The sequence below is a fragment of the Schistocerca serialis genome, chromosome 1 (genome assembly GCF_023864345.2).
Source record: "Schistocerca serialis cubense isolate TAMUIC-IGC-003099 chromosome 1, iqSchSeri2.2, whole genome shotgun sequence".
NCBI lineage: Eukaryota > Metazoa > Arthropoda > Insecta > Orthoptera > Acrididae > Schistocerca > Schistocerca serialis.
Genome location: NC_064638.1, coordinates 356,724,165 through 356,738,213, shown reverse-complemented (window position 1 = coordinate 356,738,213; position 14,049 = coordinate 356,724,165). Strand labels below are relative to the sequence as shown.

Below are 14,049 nucleotides of genomic sequence, written 5' to 3'. Positions count from 1 at the left end.
TTCACCATCTGCTTGCTGATAAAGAAAGTCTTTAAACAACATGTTGTTATGAAAGAATGGAGATTGAGTTTAACATCTCATAGGAATCAAGGTCATTAGAGACTGAGAACAAGCTCAGGTTGTGTCACGGTTGGGGAATGAATTGGGCTGTGCCCTTTCAAAGGAACCATACTAACATTTGCCTGGAGCAATTTAGGGAAATCATGGAAAACCTAAGTCTGGATTGCTGGACACAGGCTTGAATTGTCACCTTCCCGAATGTAAATCCAGAGCGATACTGTTATGCAAATATAATTGTTGTTTACAATTCTTTTTTTACCTTTAACATTGACTGTTTCATCGAAAATCAATGTGTAATATGATGAACACGCTTTTTCTAGTATATATTCCTGAAAATATCGTGACAGTCATCACTTACTGAGTAATAGTTTACTGTCTCGTAAGATACAATTTCAAGCCATTAACTTAATGTATAGGTGACTCTTCAAAACACAAAAACTGTTTCACAATTTTTCTTATATCATTAATATAATATACTGTACTGGATATATAATTAATATGCAACCAGTAATTTTTCTTAAAAAGTAATAAACATTCAAAAAATAACAGTCACCAGTACTTGCTCTCTCCTGATCAAATTGTCAGGTTGTCCTTCATGAATGATTCTACTGAAAAGTAAAATTTCTGCTTTAGTTTCTCATATAAGGTTATTTTTCAGTGTTTCTAAATTTATACTGATCAATTCTATTCATTTCACTTTGTTACAAATTTTCATACCCATATACTGTGAAGTTTCAGCTGAAGTTTTAAACAGAGGTTGGGCAGCATAAAATTATTTTGATTTCTGGTGTAATCACGTTGAAAATAGTTTGCCATAAATAAATCAGGATAACTATGTCAAAGATAATCAGCTCATAGATGTATAGTGAGGGAACACTCAATATACTTGAGATTTTTTAGGATTCAGCAACACAATTTTCTTCGCCCTTTATTGCGCATACCGTATTTACTCGAATCTAAGCCGCACTTTTTTTCCGGTTTTTGTAATTCAAAAAACCGCCTGCGGATTAGAATCGAGTGTAAAGCAAGCGGAAGTTCTGAAAAATGTTGGTGGGTGCCGCCACAACTAACTTCTGCCGTCGAATATATATAGCGCTACACAGGCATGCTTTGTAGGCAAAAAGATAAGTACTGGCGCCAAAAACTCTGCGTCACATTTTCATACATTATCCAACGAAGTAAATACAAATTCCGTATTGTTCATCTTCGAATGTAGCAGAATTTCAATTTACTACGAAAATCCGACTGGCAAGACTGTTTGGGATGTTTATCAATATGGCCAAGTCTACGTTCTGAATTTTTTACTACCTGTGAGAAGAGATGGTTGCTAATAGGAACCTGACGAAATGTGAATCACATGCAGTATTCTCTTCACCATAAGAAAGAATACGAATATAAACATTTTGCCATGTATTCTTTCATGTTTCCTGCTATCACATTTAAATCCTGTTTGCCTTATTAACTGCGAAACTAGAGTGAGACAACAGCAAACGCGGAAGAATATACATATCGTGTCATGTATATAATCGTATTATTTTTATACCTAATAGTGATACAGTCAGAAATGAAGCACGGCAACTGACTAGATTTTTAAATCTGAGATGACTCTAATTTCTGTGCACAATTTGATGTACTAAAGAAGAGGCCGCAAAGATTTTCAAATGGAGAAAAATGTTCGCCTAACTCTCGTTCAGAACATCTTCTATCATACGCAGTCTATTATTTGGTTCTTGTTAATCATTATCAAAGAAAGCAGCAGTGTAAGTAAGAACAAATTGCAGTCTCTTGCCATTGTTTCGCTAATTAGACGATTCCTCTTTTTTTTTTAATTGTAAGCGGCGGTAGCGTGCACAAAAGCAAGCCGTGCCGCGAGCGGCTACAGGCCATAAACACGCACTAATCAGAATGTGACAAACAATGCATCACACAGTACGGTAATGCATTTTCAGCTTAGAGTGACGAAAAAACCTATAACAAAGAAAACGGCACTTATCAGATCAAAGCAAAATAAGCAATCGCTTCAAACCAGACGAAGCACGTGAAAAACGAAGGGTACCCGTATCAATACGGACGGAGCGCCTGACGCATAGCAATGGTTACCTGGTAAAGCTTAACTGCTAAGCTTACGACTCGAACCAAACTACTGTAGCTGCATCGTCTTTCATTCTACCTAAATTGTGTCTCGTATTACGATGGACCAACTTTGTTTCGATTTGGAGGTGCGGCCTAAAACTTTTCTCTCCCCTTGAATTTCGAGTCTCAAATTTTACGTGCGGCTTAGATTCGGGATTTTTTTTTTCCTTTATTTTGAGTCTCACTTTTCAGGTGTGGCTTAGATTCGAGTAAATACGGTATTTCTAATGATGGTTTCCTTAAGTTTTTATATTTGATACAATCACTTGAGAAATCCACAGAGGTATTGGAAATCACTGATCTCAATGTCAAAAGCAATTCAGCATTGGTGGAATATACTGGGTACTTAACATCTGTATTGTTGGCACACATACCAAATTTGAAGGTTGTGCCTAATCTGGAAGTTCTAAATGTAACTGGTGTGGCCTACATTTAATTTCAAAGTTACACACGTTTTGTCTCAAAATTAGTAGAGCAAGAACACACATTGCAAAATAGTTGATCTTCACTGCTTCTTTCACTGGTGTTTGCTACAAAGAACTTCTTTGAAACGAGCAACAATTGTGCAGCACATGCAGGATGCTGGGAAAGTTTTGCGATAATTGATATAAATCCTGAAAAGTGAGTGATGTAACCCACCAGTAATTACAATGGAAGCTGCTAGATGGATACTAATGTTAATTACAAAGCCACCCATCTCTCACAAGATAGCCTTCAGCATCAAGCTCTGAAATATTCATGTAATATCCTGTGCAGCATCCAAATATGAGCCTGAAGATGTTCAAAAACCAGTTTATAGAATAAAAAAGGTATTTCAAGAAAGAATTGCTGCAGTTTTCTGCATTTACATTGAATAAACAATCACGGGTTTTTAAAATCCATAATGGATCAGCTTAATCAGAAAGGCAAAAATCTATCTATCTCTCTCTCTCTCTCTCTCTCTCTCTCTCTCTCTCTCTCATACACACACACACACACACACACACACACACACACACAAGTTTCCTTGTAGTTACAAGTCAAGAAAAATATGTGTACTGTTTTCAGTGCATTTCTTATTAAAATATCAAATTATCAGAAGAGTAAACTGGTTTTAACATGTAAACACATTACATGATCAGTTATATCATTTGATAAATTTTGGGAGAAAGTTTTGAAGTAAGACCAAACTTTCTCATATAGACTTGGGGGGAGGGGGTAAGAGATTTAAAATTACTGATTGAATTGTATTTGGATGAAAGAAAGGGAGGGGTAAGGGGAGGGCAGCCTTTTCAGTAGTTGCAGAGGTTACAGCCTGGCTGTCTGGCCTTGTAACATGAACCAACACGGCCTTGCTGTGCTGGTACTGTGAACAGCTGAAACCATGGGGAAACTATAGCAACAATTTTTCCACAAGGCATGCAAGCTCTACTGTGTGGTTAAATGACGATGGCTTCCTCTTGGGTGAAATATTTCAGAGGTAAAATATTTCTCCACTTGGATCCCTGGGTGGAGACTATTCAGTAGGACGTTGTCATCAGGAGAAACAAAACTAGGTGTTCTGTGGGTCGGAGTGGGGAATGTTAGATCCTTTTATTGGGCAGGCCGATTAGAAAATTTAAAAAGGGAAATGGATAGGATGAAGTTCGATATAGCGGCAATTAGTGAAGTTCGGTTGCAGGAGGAACAGGACTTCTGGTCACGTGAATACAGGGTTATAAATACAAGATCATATAGGGTTAATAATAACAATGCGGATAAGCTACTATGAACAGCATAGTGAATGCATACTAACCAAGAAAGAAATAAAGCCCACAACTCCCAAATGCATAATGAGATAAAAGAAATTATTCAGATAGTTAAGGGAGATTAAAATTTAATTGTGATTCAATAATAGGGGAAGGGAGAGAGGGAAAATAGTAGGTGAATATGGAATGGGGAAACGGAATGAAAGAGGAAGCCACCTGATAGAATTTTGTTCAGAGCATAATATAATCAACACTGATACTTCATTTAAGAATCATGAAAGAAGTTTGTATACATGGAAGAGAGATGGAGACAGCAGAAGGTTTCAGATTTATTTAGTAATGGTAACACAGGATTCAGAACCTGGTTTTAAACTGTAACACATTTCCAGGAGCAGATGTGAGCCCTGACCCAAACTTATTGGCTATGAACTGTACCTTAAAACTGAAGAAATTGCAGAAAGATAGGAAATTAAGGAGATGGGATCTGGATAAGCTGAAAGAACCAAAAGGTAGAGAGTTTCAGAGGGAGCATTAGGCAAGAAATGACTAGAACAGGTGAAAAGAATACAGTAGAAGACCAGTGGGCAGCTATGTGAGATGAGATAGTAAAGATAGCAGAAGATCAAATAGGTAAAAAGACAAGGCCTAGATAACACAAGGGATGTTTGATTTTATTGTCAAAAGGAAAAAACATAAAAATACAGCAAATAAAGGAGACAAAAGGAAATACAAATGTCTAAAAAATGAGACTGATATGAAATGCAAAATGGTTAAGCAGGCATGCAAGAAGACAAAAGTAAGGATTTAGAAGCATGTATCACTAGGAGAAAGATAGATACTGCCTATAGAAAAATTAAAGAAGCCTTTGGCAAACAGAGAAGCAGTTGTATTAATATAAAGAGCTCAGATGGAAAACAAGCCCAAAACAAATAAGGGAAAACTGAAAGATGGAAGGAGCATATAGGGGGGCTATGCAAGGGAAATAAACTTGAAGGTAATATTATAGAAACAAAAGAGTACATAGATGAACATGAGATGGGAAATAGGATTTTGCGAGAAGAATTTGATAGACCAGTGAAAGACCTAAGTCACAACAGAGCCCTGGAGGTAGACGACATTCCATCAGAATTACTAATAGTCTTGGGAGAGCCAGCCACGACAAAACTCTTTCATCTGGTGTCCAAGATGTATGACATAGGTGAAATACCTCCAGACTTCAAGAACAATATAAGAATTTCAATTGCAAACAATATGGGTACTGATGTGTGAATATTGCAGAACTATCAGTTTAACTCATGGTTGCAAAATACTAACACAAATTCCTCACAGAGGAATGGAAAAATTTCTCTTACAAGGGAACATCCCCATCGAACCCCCCTCAGATTTAGTTATAAATTGGCAGTGGAGAGGCCTTGAAAAACTTAACACAGATCAATCGAGAAAACAGGAAGAAGTTGTGTGGAACTATGAACAAAAAAAGCAAAATATACAAACTGAGTAGTCCATGCACAGGACAGGCACCATCAAGGCTAATGTGAGCTCAGAAGCGCCGTGGTCCCGTGGTTAGCGTGAGCAGCTGCCGTACGAGAGGTCCTTTGTTCAAGTCTTCCCTCAAGTGAAAAATTTAATTTTTTATTTTCAGACAATTATTATCTGTCCGTCCGATGCAATCACTTTTTTTTGGGAGTGGTTATCACATCCATAAGAAAACCTAAATTGGGCAAGGTAGAAGAATCTTTTTACCCATTCGCCAAGTGTACAAGTTAGGTGGGTCGACAACATATTCATGTCATGTGACGCACATGCCGTCACCAGTGTCGAATAGAACACATCAGACGTGTTTTCCTGTGGAGGAATCGGTTGGCCTATGACCTTGCGATCAAATGTATTCGGTTACCATTGGAGAGGCACGTCCTTTCGTCTCTTAATCGCATGGTTTTGCGGTGCGGTCGGAAAACACAGACACTAAACTTATTACAGTGAACAGAGACGTCAATGAACGAACGGACAGATCATAGCTTTGCGAAAATAAAAAAAGTAAAATTTTCACTCGAGGGAAGATTTGAACCAAGGACCTCTCATCCCGCAGCTGCTCACACTAACCACGGGACCACGGCGCTCCTGTGCTCGCTGTGGCCTTGATGTTGCCTATCTTGCACATGGACTACTCAGTTTGTATATTTTGCTTATTTTTTTCATAGTTCCACACAACTTCTTCCTGTTTTCTCGATTGATCTGTGTTCAGTTTTTCAAGATCTGTCCACTGTGCCAACGTATAACTAAATCTGAAGGGGGTGCGATGTGGAGGTTCCCTTGTTAGAAGATAGGTTAAGGAAAGGCAAAACCTAAGTCTATGTCATTTTTTGTAGACTAAGAGACAGCTTTAGACAATGTTGAGTGGAAGTCTGTTCTTGAAATTCTGAAAATAAAAGGAGCAAAATACAGGGAGCAAAAGGATATTTACAACATGTACAGAAACCAGATGGTACTCAAAAGTCAAGTGGTGTGTAATGGAAGCAGTGGTTGAGAACAGAGTGGGACAGGGTTGTAGCAGTCACTGATGTTATTCAATCTGAACATTGAAGAAGCAGTAAAGGGAACCAAAGAAAAATTTGGGGTAGGAATTGAAGCCAAGGAAGAAATAAAAACTATGAGGTTTTCCAATTACATTGTAATTCTGTCAGAGACCAATTACATTGTAATTCTGTCAGAGACAGCAAAAGACTTGAAAAAGCTGTTGAACAGATGGACAGTGTATTGAAAGGAGGATATAATATGAACATTAACAAAAGCAAAATGAGGATAATGGAATGTAGTCTAGTTAAATCAGGCAATGTTGATGAAATTAGATTAAGAAATGAGACACTCAAAGTAGTAGATGAGTTGTTATTTGGGCAGCAAAATAACTAATGGCCAAAGTAGAGAGAATATAAAATGTAGACTAGCAGTGGCAATAAAAGCATTTCTGAAGAAGAAAATTTGTTACACTGAATATAGATTTAAGTGTTAGGAAATATTTTTTGAAAGTATTCGTATGCAGTGTAGCCATCTAGGAGTGAAACACGAATGATAAACAGTTTAGACAAGAAGAGAACAGAAGCTTTTGAAATGTGCTGCTACAGGAGAATGCTGAAGATCAGGTGGGTAGACATGTAACTAATGCGGAGGCACTAAATGGAATTGGAGAGAAACAAAATTTGTGGGGCAACCTGATGAGAAGAAGGGGTCTGTTGGTAGGACACATTCTGAAACATCAAGAGCTCACCAATTTAGTATTAGAAACAAGTGTGGGGAGTAAAAATCGTATAAGGAGACTAAGAGATGATTACATGAGCAGGATGCAGTAGTTACTTGGAGATGAAGAGGCTTGGACAGAGTAGAGTAGCATGGAGAGCTGCATGAAACCAGTCTTTGGACTGAAGACCACAGCAGCAGCAGCAGCAGCAGCAGCAGCAACAACAACAACCACAGCAAAATGTATTCAGTTCAAAAGAAATAGTAATTATTCAGACACCGGGATGAGAGGGTCCCACCTGCTGTGAGAACAAGGAGAAAAATATGGAAATTGGGTGGGGAGGGGGGCATCAGAGGTACTTTACTTTTAAATCTTTAGTGTTTTTCAATTTCCTGTGTGATGTCCACTGATAACCTGCTAGACATCTGCACAGAATATAAGTTTCACACTACAAAAGTTTCACAACTACAAGACGTTTTTATTTTATTTGTCTATCTTTAATTCTTTGCTACTAGTTTCAGTATTACACCCCATTCTTAAGCAACTGCACCTGCATTCAGCTGAAACACGAGGCTGGAATCCTGCATCATCACTGCAGTACTACTGTAATGTTACATTCATTAAACTGATGATCTGCCGAACACAGAATGTATGAGATTTTATTTCAGAGTCCCTGCTTGATATGGAACCACAGGAAACTGAGTCATATACTTAACGAGTCAACCACAACCACACGTGCATTGTATGTACACAGTATGTGTGGTCGATCAAATCTTTTGTAGCAATATGCGATTCCTGATACGATCTCATACAGATAATTTCCATACAGACACATAATACATTAATGCTGTATCAAGCAACAAAATCTTTTACATTGCACTAAAACTTTACAGGATGCTTGGGTTTAGATGAGATAAAACATTAAAAATTTCCAGTAGAGTGAAATCGCAATAATCCTTGAAAAATCCCATGGACATGTTTGTGCACACGAACAATCTGGTGCATAATTTTGAGTAATATGTTGTAATCTCATTCTTCTGGAAATGTTTAATACAACAAAACCTAACTTGCTCCAATTTCTTCCACTCAGGAAATCATGTTTATGAAAACTGTAATGGGAAATCAAAATATGCAAATGGCTAATGCAAACTAATTATCTTCAAAGCATTTGAAGTAACTGATCTGTGACTGCATTACCTTGAAGATCTTCATATGCAAAAGCTGTCGGAGGCATCGTTGAAGATGGTTGAAAATCGATGAGTGAACCTAAAAGAAAAAGAAAAATTGGCAAAACAGAAAGTTACAGATTTTATATGTCACATCACTGCACATAAAGCTACAAAAATCACTGCAACTAACCAGAAACTGGATAGTTAAAACTGTATCAAAGAAGTTTATAAATGGCATCATCACAGAGGGTAAAGCAATGAAATGTCTTCTCACAGCACATATTCAGCTTGAAAAGGATATAAAATTCTTATTAACTCACAGTATACCTAATCATTCTAGGGAAATGCAAGAAAGATTACCCAACAAAGGAATAACATACTTTCTCCCAGCCTTGGGCCACTGAAACAGTGTTCAGCCTAAAATACATCAAGTATTCATTCACTCACACAGTGTTCTATAAATACAATCATGAGGGCAACGTTTCAGGAGTGTGGAATGAGTAAAATCATATAGTCCTCAGCATCAGGAGCCACTGCATGGGACTCCCGTAAAATATACTAGTAACCAATGAAAGCTAGCATTAATCAGTCCACACTGGTAATTGCGGGAACTGCTTCTAGATTATTTCATGACTATACACTGTAGCAGAAAAGCAACTGCTTTGGGGAAAAAGAGGCCACTGCTTTTCCTTTGGGACCATTCTGTTTCTGTGTTTATCTAATGTTTAAATCTGAAGATAAATGTAACTTCACACATAATATTGCCAGCTGTTTATAAACAGGGAAAATAAATAAAAAATATTTTGTGTGTTAACAAGAGAACTACACATATTCCAAAATTTGTACCAGTAGCTAATAAGATATTATAAAATTAATAGACAGAATTGCTGGCCAGTATTTATGATCAAAAGGTGAAATTTCAGTACTGCCGACTAACATGTATAATAGTACATTTACTATCTTAGCTTTCAGAACTAATAGTTTCTTTGTCAATGAATAGAGAATGATATGTTAGGGAAGGTTAAAAAGAAAGGGCAGGTCACACAAACCTAAGGACGAGAAGGAAGGACCCACCCGTCGTGAGAGCAAAAGGAGAAAGGTGAAAAAAGGAGTGTGGGCATCAGAGAGAGTTTAGTTTTAAATAGTTGGAAATGTTCAAGTTCATGACCAACATCTGCCAGCAACTGCTAAAGACATCTGCATCTGAATACAGAGCTAATTTCAGAACCCCCAATATGAATGTATAGTCTAGGCAGTGCCAGCTAGAGTCCTGCCCACAGCAGCCAGGTACCTATAGGCACATGAGGGCATGGGTGGACAAATGCTGACATGTGGGCAGTCACGCAGCCTGGCGACAGCATATGGGATTGTACTGCAAGAGCCTGCTGGCAAGGGTTAGCATGGGGCTTGCACATGCACAGAACGCACCCTGGCGGGCAGTCTGTTAAACAGCTGCGCTTGCTCATATGTGTACTAACAGGCACAGGCACAGGTACCCATAGGCACATGAGGGCATGGGTGAACAAACGCTGACATGTGGACAGTCAGGCAGCCTGGCGACAGCATATGGGATAGTACTGCAAGAGCCTGCTGGCAAGGGTTAGCATGGGGCTTGCACACGCACAGAACACACCCTGGCGAGCAGTATGTAACAGCTGCACTTGCTCATGTGTGTACTAACAGGCACAGGCACAACTGCCCATAGCCACATGAGGGTCTGGGTAGACAAACTCTGACATGTGGGCAGTCAGGCAGCCTGGCGACGGCATATGGGATCGTACTGCAAGAGCCTGCTGGCAAGGGTTAGCATGGGGCTTGCACACACACACACACACACACACACACACACACACACACACACACACACACACACACAGAACGCACCCTGGTGAGCAGTCTGGAACAGCTGTGCTTGCTCATGTGTGTACTAACAGGCACAGGTACCCATAGGCACATGAGGGCATGGGTGGACAAACGCTGACATGTGGGCAGTCAGGCAGCCTGGCGACAGCATATGGGATCGTACTGCAAGAGCCTGCTGGCAACGGTTAGCATGGGGCTTGCACACGCACAGAAGACACCCTGGTGGGCAGTCTTTAACAGCTGCGCTTGCTCATGTGTGTACTAACAGGCACCCCTGCCCAGTGATGTCTTGCTGGAAATGCATGGTGCAGTCTATACAGAAAGTACATTTACTTTTGGTATTCTGGTAGAAAATATCACTTCTAAATTCACTTGTATTATTAACCACAAATACTTGGTGCAGTCTTAAATACAATTATTACATGTGAGACATTGCACATACTGAAACACAGCTTCCAATGGCAAGACTTCACTTGATCGCATGGAACATTTGCTCCAAGTAAATATGTAAACAACACTTTATTTACCAAAAGAAACAACACAGAACTAAATGCATTTTGGGTGGCATCAAAAAAAAAAAAAAAAATTAATTTTAGTGTTTTCAACTGAATATAGCTGTATCTGATTTTCCAATAAATTAGCCTATGATTTGCCTTTTTTCTAAAAACTTTATTGAAAATCTTAAATGCCTAGAGAGGGAGAGAGGGAGAGAAAGTAAATATCACCAGTTTTTGCTATATAGTTAAGTAAATCATATAACATAAACAAAATACAACAACATAGTTACTCAGTTTTTAATGATGAAAAAATTGTATTTCAGAAGAAAGGACAGCCATCCACAACCTCAGAACAGATACTGGCCTAATCATCCTCCCCGCAGACAAAGCCTTCACCACTGTCATGATGAATCACAATAACTACCTGACAAGTCTTCCGCCATCTTTCTGACTTCTGTGAGAGAGAGAGAGAGAGAGAGAGAGAGAGAGAGAGAGAGAGCTAGAAAATTCAAAGTTATATTGTTGTTTATTAAAGGATTATGAACAGACATACTGAAGAGAGTGGCAACACTATCAAAAGAATAAAGTCTTTGATGACTGATTGACGATTATTTATTTAAAGGGACTAAACTACTGTGTCATCTGTCCCTCCATTTCATGAGAGAAACATGTAAACAGTGAAAAAAAAAAAAATGGGGACTTGGCTGCTCCAGCTATATAAGCAAGTAAAAGAGTTTAAAGATGAGTGTGACAGGGGGAGGCTCCTCCCCTACCCCTCCACAACCACCCCAAACACTGAAAGTGGTGAAGTATTATAGTTTCATGTAAAATCCACTTTCCCTCAGGAAATACAGCACTCTGGTAGTGGCTGTCTCATCATCCACAAGCATCTGACGTAGTGAGATAGGCAAGCTGAGAACATGTCACATATCGGCCAACAGGGCGCACTCAACAAGAACGTGCTGTCGTCAGAAGACAACTGCAGCTGCAGTTGAGAGGATCCTCTTGATGCACAAGGAACTTGTAGGCAGGTCTCGTGTGGCCAATGCTTAGTCAGTACAACACAGTGGCATCTTTGCAAGAGGTCTGGAAAGATGAATACCACACCTTAGTGTTCTGCTTAATCCTTCTCAACCTGTTTTGGGTCATAGTAGCCTGCCATTCTAATTCCCAGAGCCTCAAAATATTGCACTGAAGTTGTAAGTCTGGACCTGGTATTCTGATGCCAAGTTGATCTCCTATAGTGGTGAGGTGGTCAGCGGGTTCATTTCCTGGAAAGCCTGTGTGACTGCATAGTTGGCCATAAGCTGCTGTTGGCCAACCCACAGCGATACCAGCTTCTGCCAGGAGGCTGTCAACACTGCTCATGCCGATGGCTGGCCTCCGTTGCCAACCACATGCCAGTATGGACAGTGCTGCCAACCCATAGGCAACACATTTATAGTCCAAGGAAGATAGGATCAGAACTATGCAGTCAGCATCCCACAAGAAGACACTAAGAAAACGAAGATCATTTAGTTTCTTCAAGCACATTGCCTTGAGTTGGCAGACATGTGCGCAGCCAAATAAAATACCTAAGAACTGAAAAGTTTCAATGACTTCAAGTAACTGGTCACCAAGCTAACTTTTTGTGTATGGGTGCACCATTGGAGTCAGCAAAAATGCACAATTCTTGCTTTTGTAGGAGAAAACTGATAGCCATGATTCAAAGCCCAGTCTTGTACTCAGCCCCCTGAAGTTGGCACTCAATGGTGAGCACTGACACAGAGGCACAGTAAAGGTTAAGATCATCCACATACAGTGATGAAGAAACTGTAGGATCCACTGCATTTACGATGCAACTGATGGCAATAGCGAATAGCGTTACACCCAGATCCGATCCATGAGGTACTCAAGTTTCCTGTGTATATTCGTTGCTGAGAGTCAAACCTATCCAGACCCAAAAAAAGTCAGAGATAGGACATTCTCGATAAAACTTGGTAAACTGCCCCAGAAACCCAACTCATGCAGTGTAGATAGGACATAATTACACCAGGTGGTGTCATATGCCTTACGTAGATCAAAGAACATAGCAATCAGATGTTGGCAATGCATGAAAGCATCGTGCACTGTAGATTCCAGATGAACCAGGTGAACTTTGCTTGACCAGAAAGCCCAAAAGCCACTTTGGAATTGAGATATGTGCCCTTTGGCTTCAAGCCACCATCAAAGACAGCAACTGACCATATGATCGAAGAGCTTACACAGCCCATTCATCAGAAACATTAGTTGATAGTTAGTTAAAATATGAGGGTCCTTCCCTGGTTTCAGGGAATAATATCTTCCCACCATTGAGAGGGAAATTGTTCTTCCTGCTATATATGAATAAAAGTCAGAGGATATGTTTCATGCTGTTGGCACGAAGTTGTTTGAGCATGTGGTTGTTGATTTTGTTGGGTCTATGGGCCATATCTCGACACTCTGCCAAACCACTGCGAAGCTCCCATTCACTAAAAGGGGCACTGTATGACAGAGCACGGAAGGATAGCAGGCGACACTCAGTAAGGAGTTACTGGGTCAGAAAATGAGGATGGTAATTACTGCAAGCGGACACATAAGGCAACATGGGATCAGTGCACATGTTCTTTATAGAAAATCACACTTTCACCTGGACTATCTTGAATGTTATTAAATTATCCATTGAAGGATGGTGCTTGTGCCCTTAAAGTGATCAGTGGCGTTTCCTGACAGCTGTTGCTATATCTTCATACTACCTTGGCTCTGGAGGTCATCGGAATGATGGTGCTTGTGCCCTTGAAATGCTCTGTGGCATTTCCTGATAGCTGTTGCTATACCTTCAGACCACCTTGGCACCGGAGGTCATCAGGATGAGCTGGAGAAGTGGAGCATCATTGCTGCTGCAGCATGACTAATAGTATCAATAGCATCCTTTACCAATTTGTTGATATACATTATAGGACTGGCTGCAAAAGTGGCTGTAGGGGGAGAAAGCTTGCCAGTTAGCTTTCCTAAGTGACCAATGTGAAGCATGTTCCAAACATCTCTGATTTGAGAGGAAGAGAAGTATAGGAAAATGGTCACTGTAACAAAGATCACCATGAATGGGCCACAATATCGGGGGTTAAGATACTCGAGCTGCAAACTGTGAGATCAATAGTTGAGTACGTTTTGTGGATCACACTGAAATGTGTTGCAAGTCTCATGTTGAGATGTAAAATTCTGAAAGGAGGCGATGTATTACCCAGCCTCTGTGAGACATAGTGTTGCTGCCCCACAAAAGATTATGGGCATTAAAATCCCCCAGTAAGAGCAAGGCAAGAGGTTGCTTTTCCACTAACTCTAACAGCTCATGATAATGGAAAGAT

The 14,049-nt window shown here is 39.8% G+C and overlaps 1 protein-coding gene across 1 annotated transcript in view; it reads right to left on the bottom strand.

Annotated features, from left to right (window-relative positions):
• The window catches only part of LOC126470187 (maternal effect protein staufen-like), a 202,927-nt gene that overhangs the window by 114,264 nt on the left and 74,614 nt on the right, over positions 1–14,049 (bottom strand). The window contains exon 4 of the mRNA XM_050097847.1: positions 8,353–8,421. Coding sequence (XP_049953804.1) covers positions 8,353–8,421 — 69 coding nt within the window. The remainder of the gene's footprint in view (positions 1–8,352; positions 8,422–14,049) is intronic.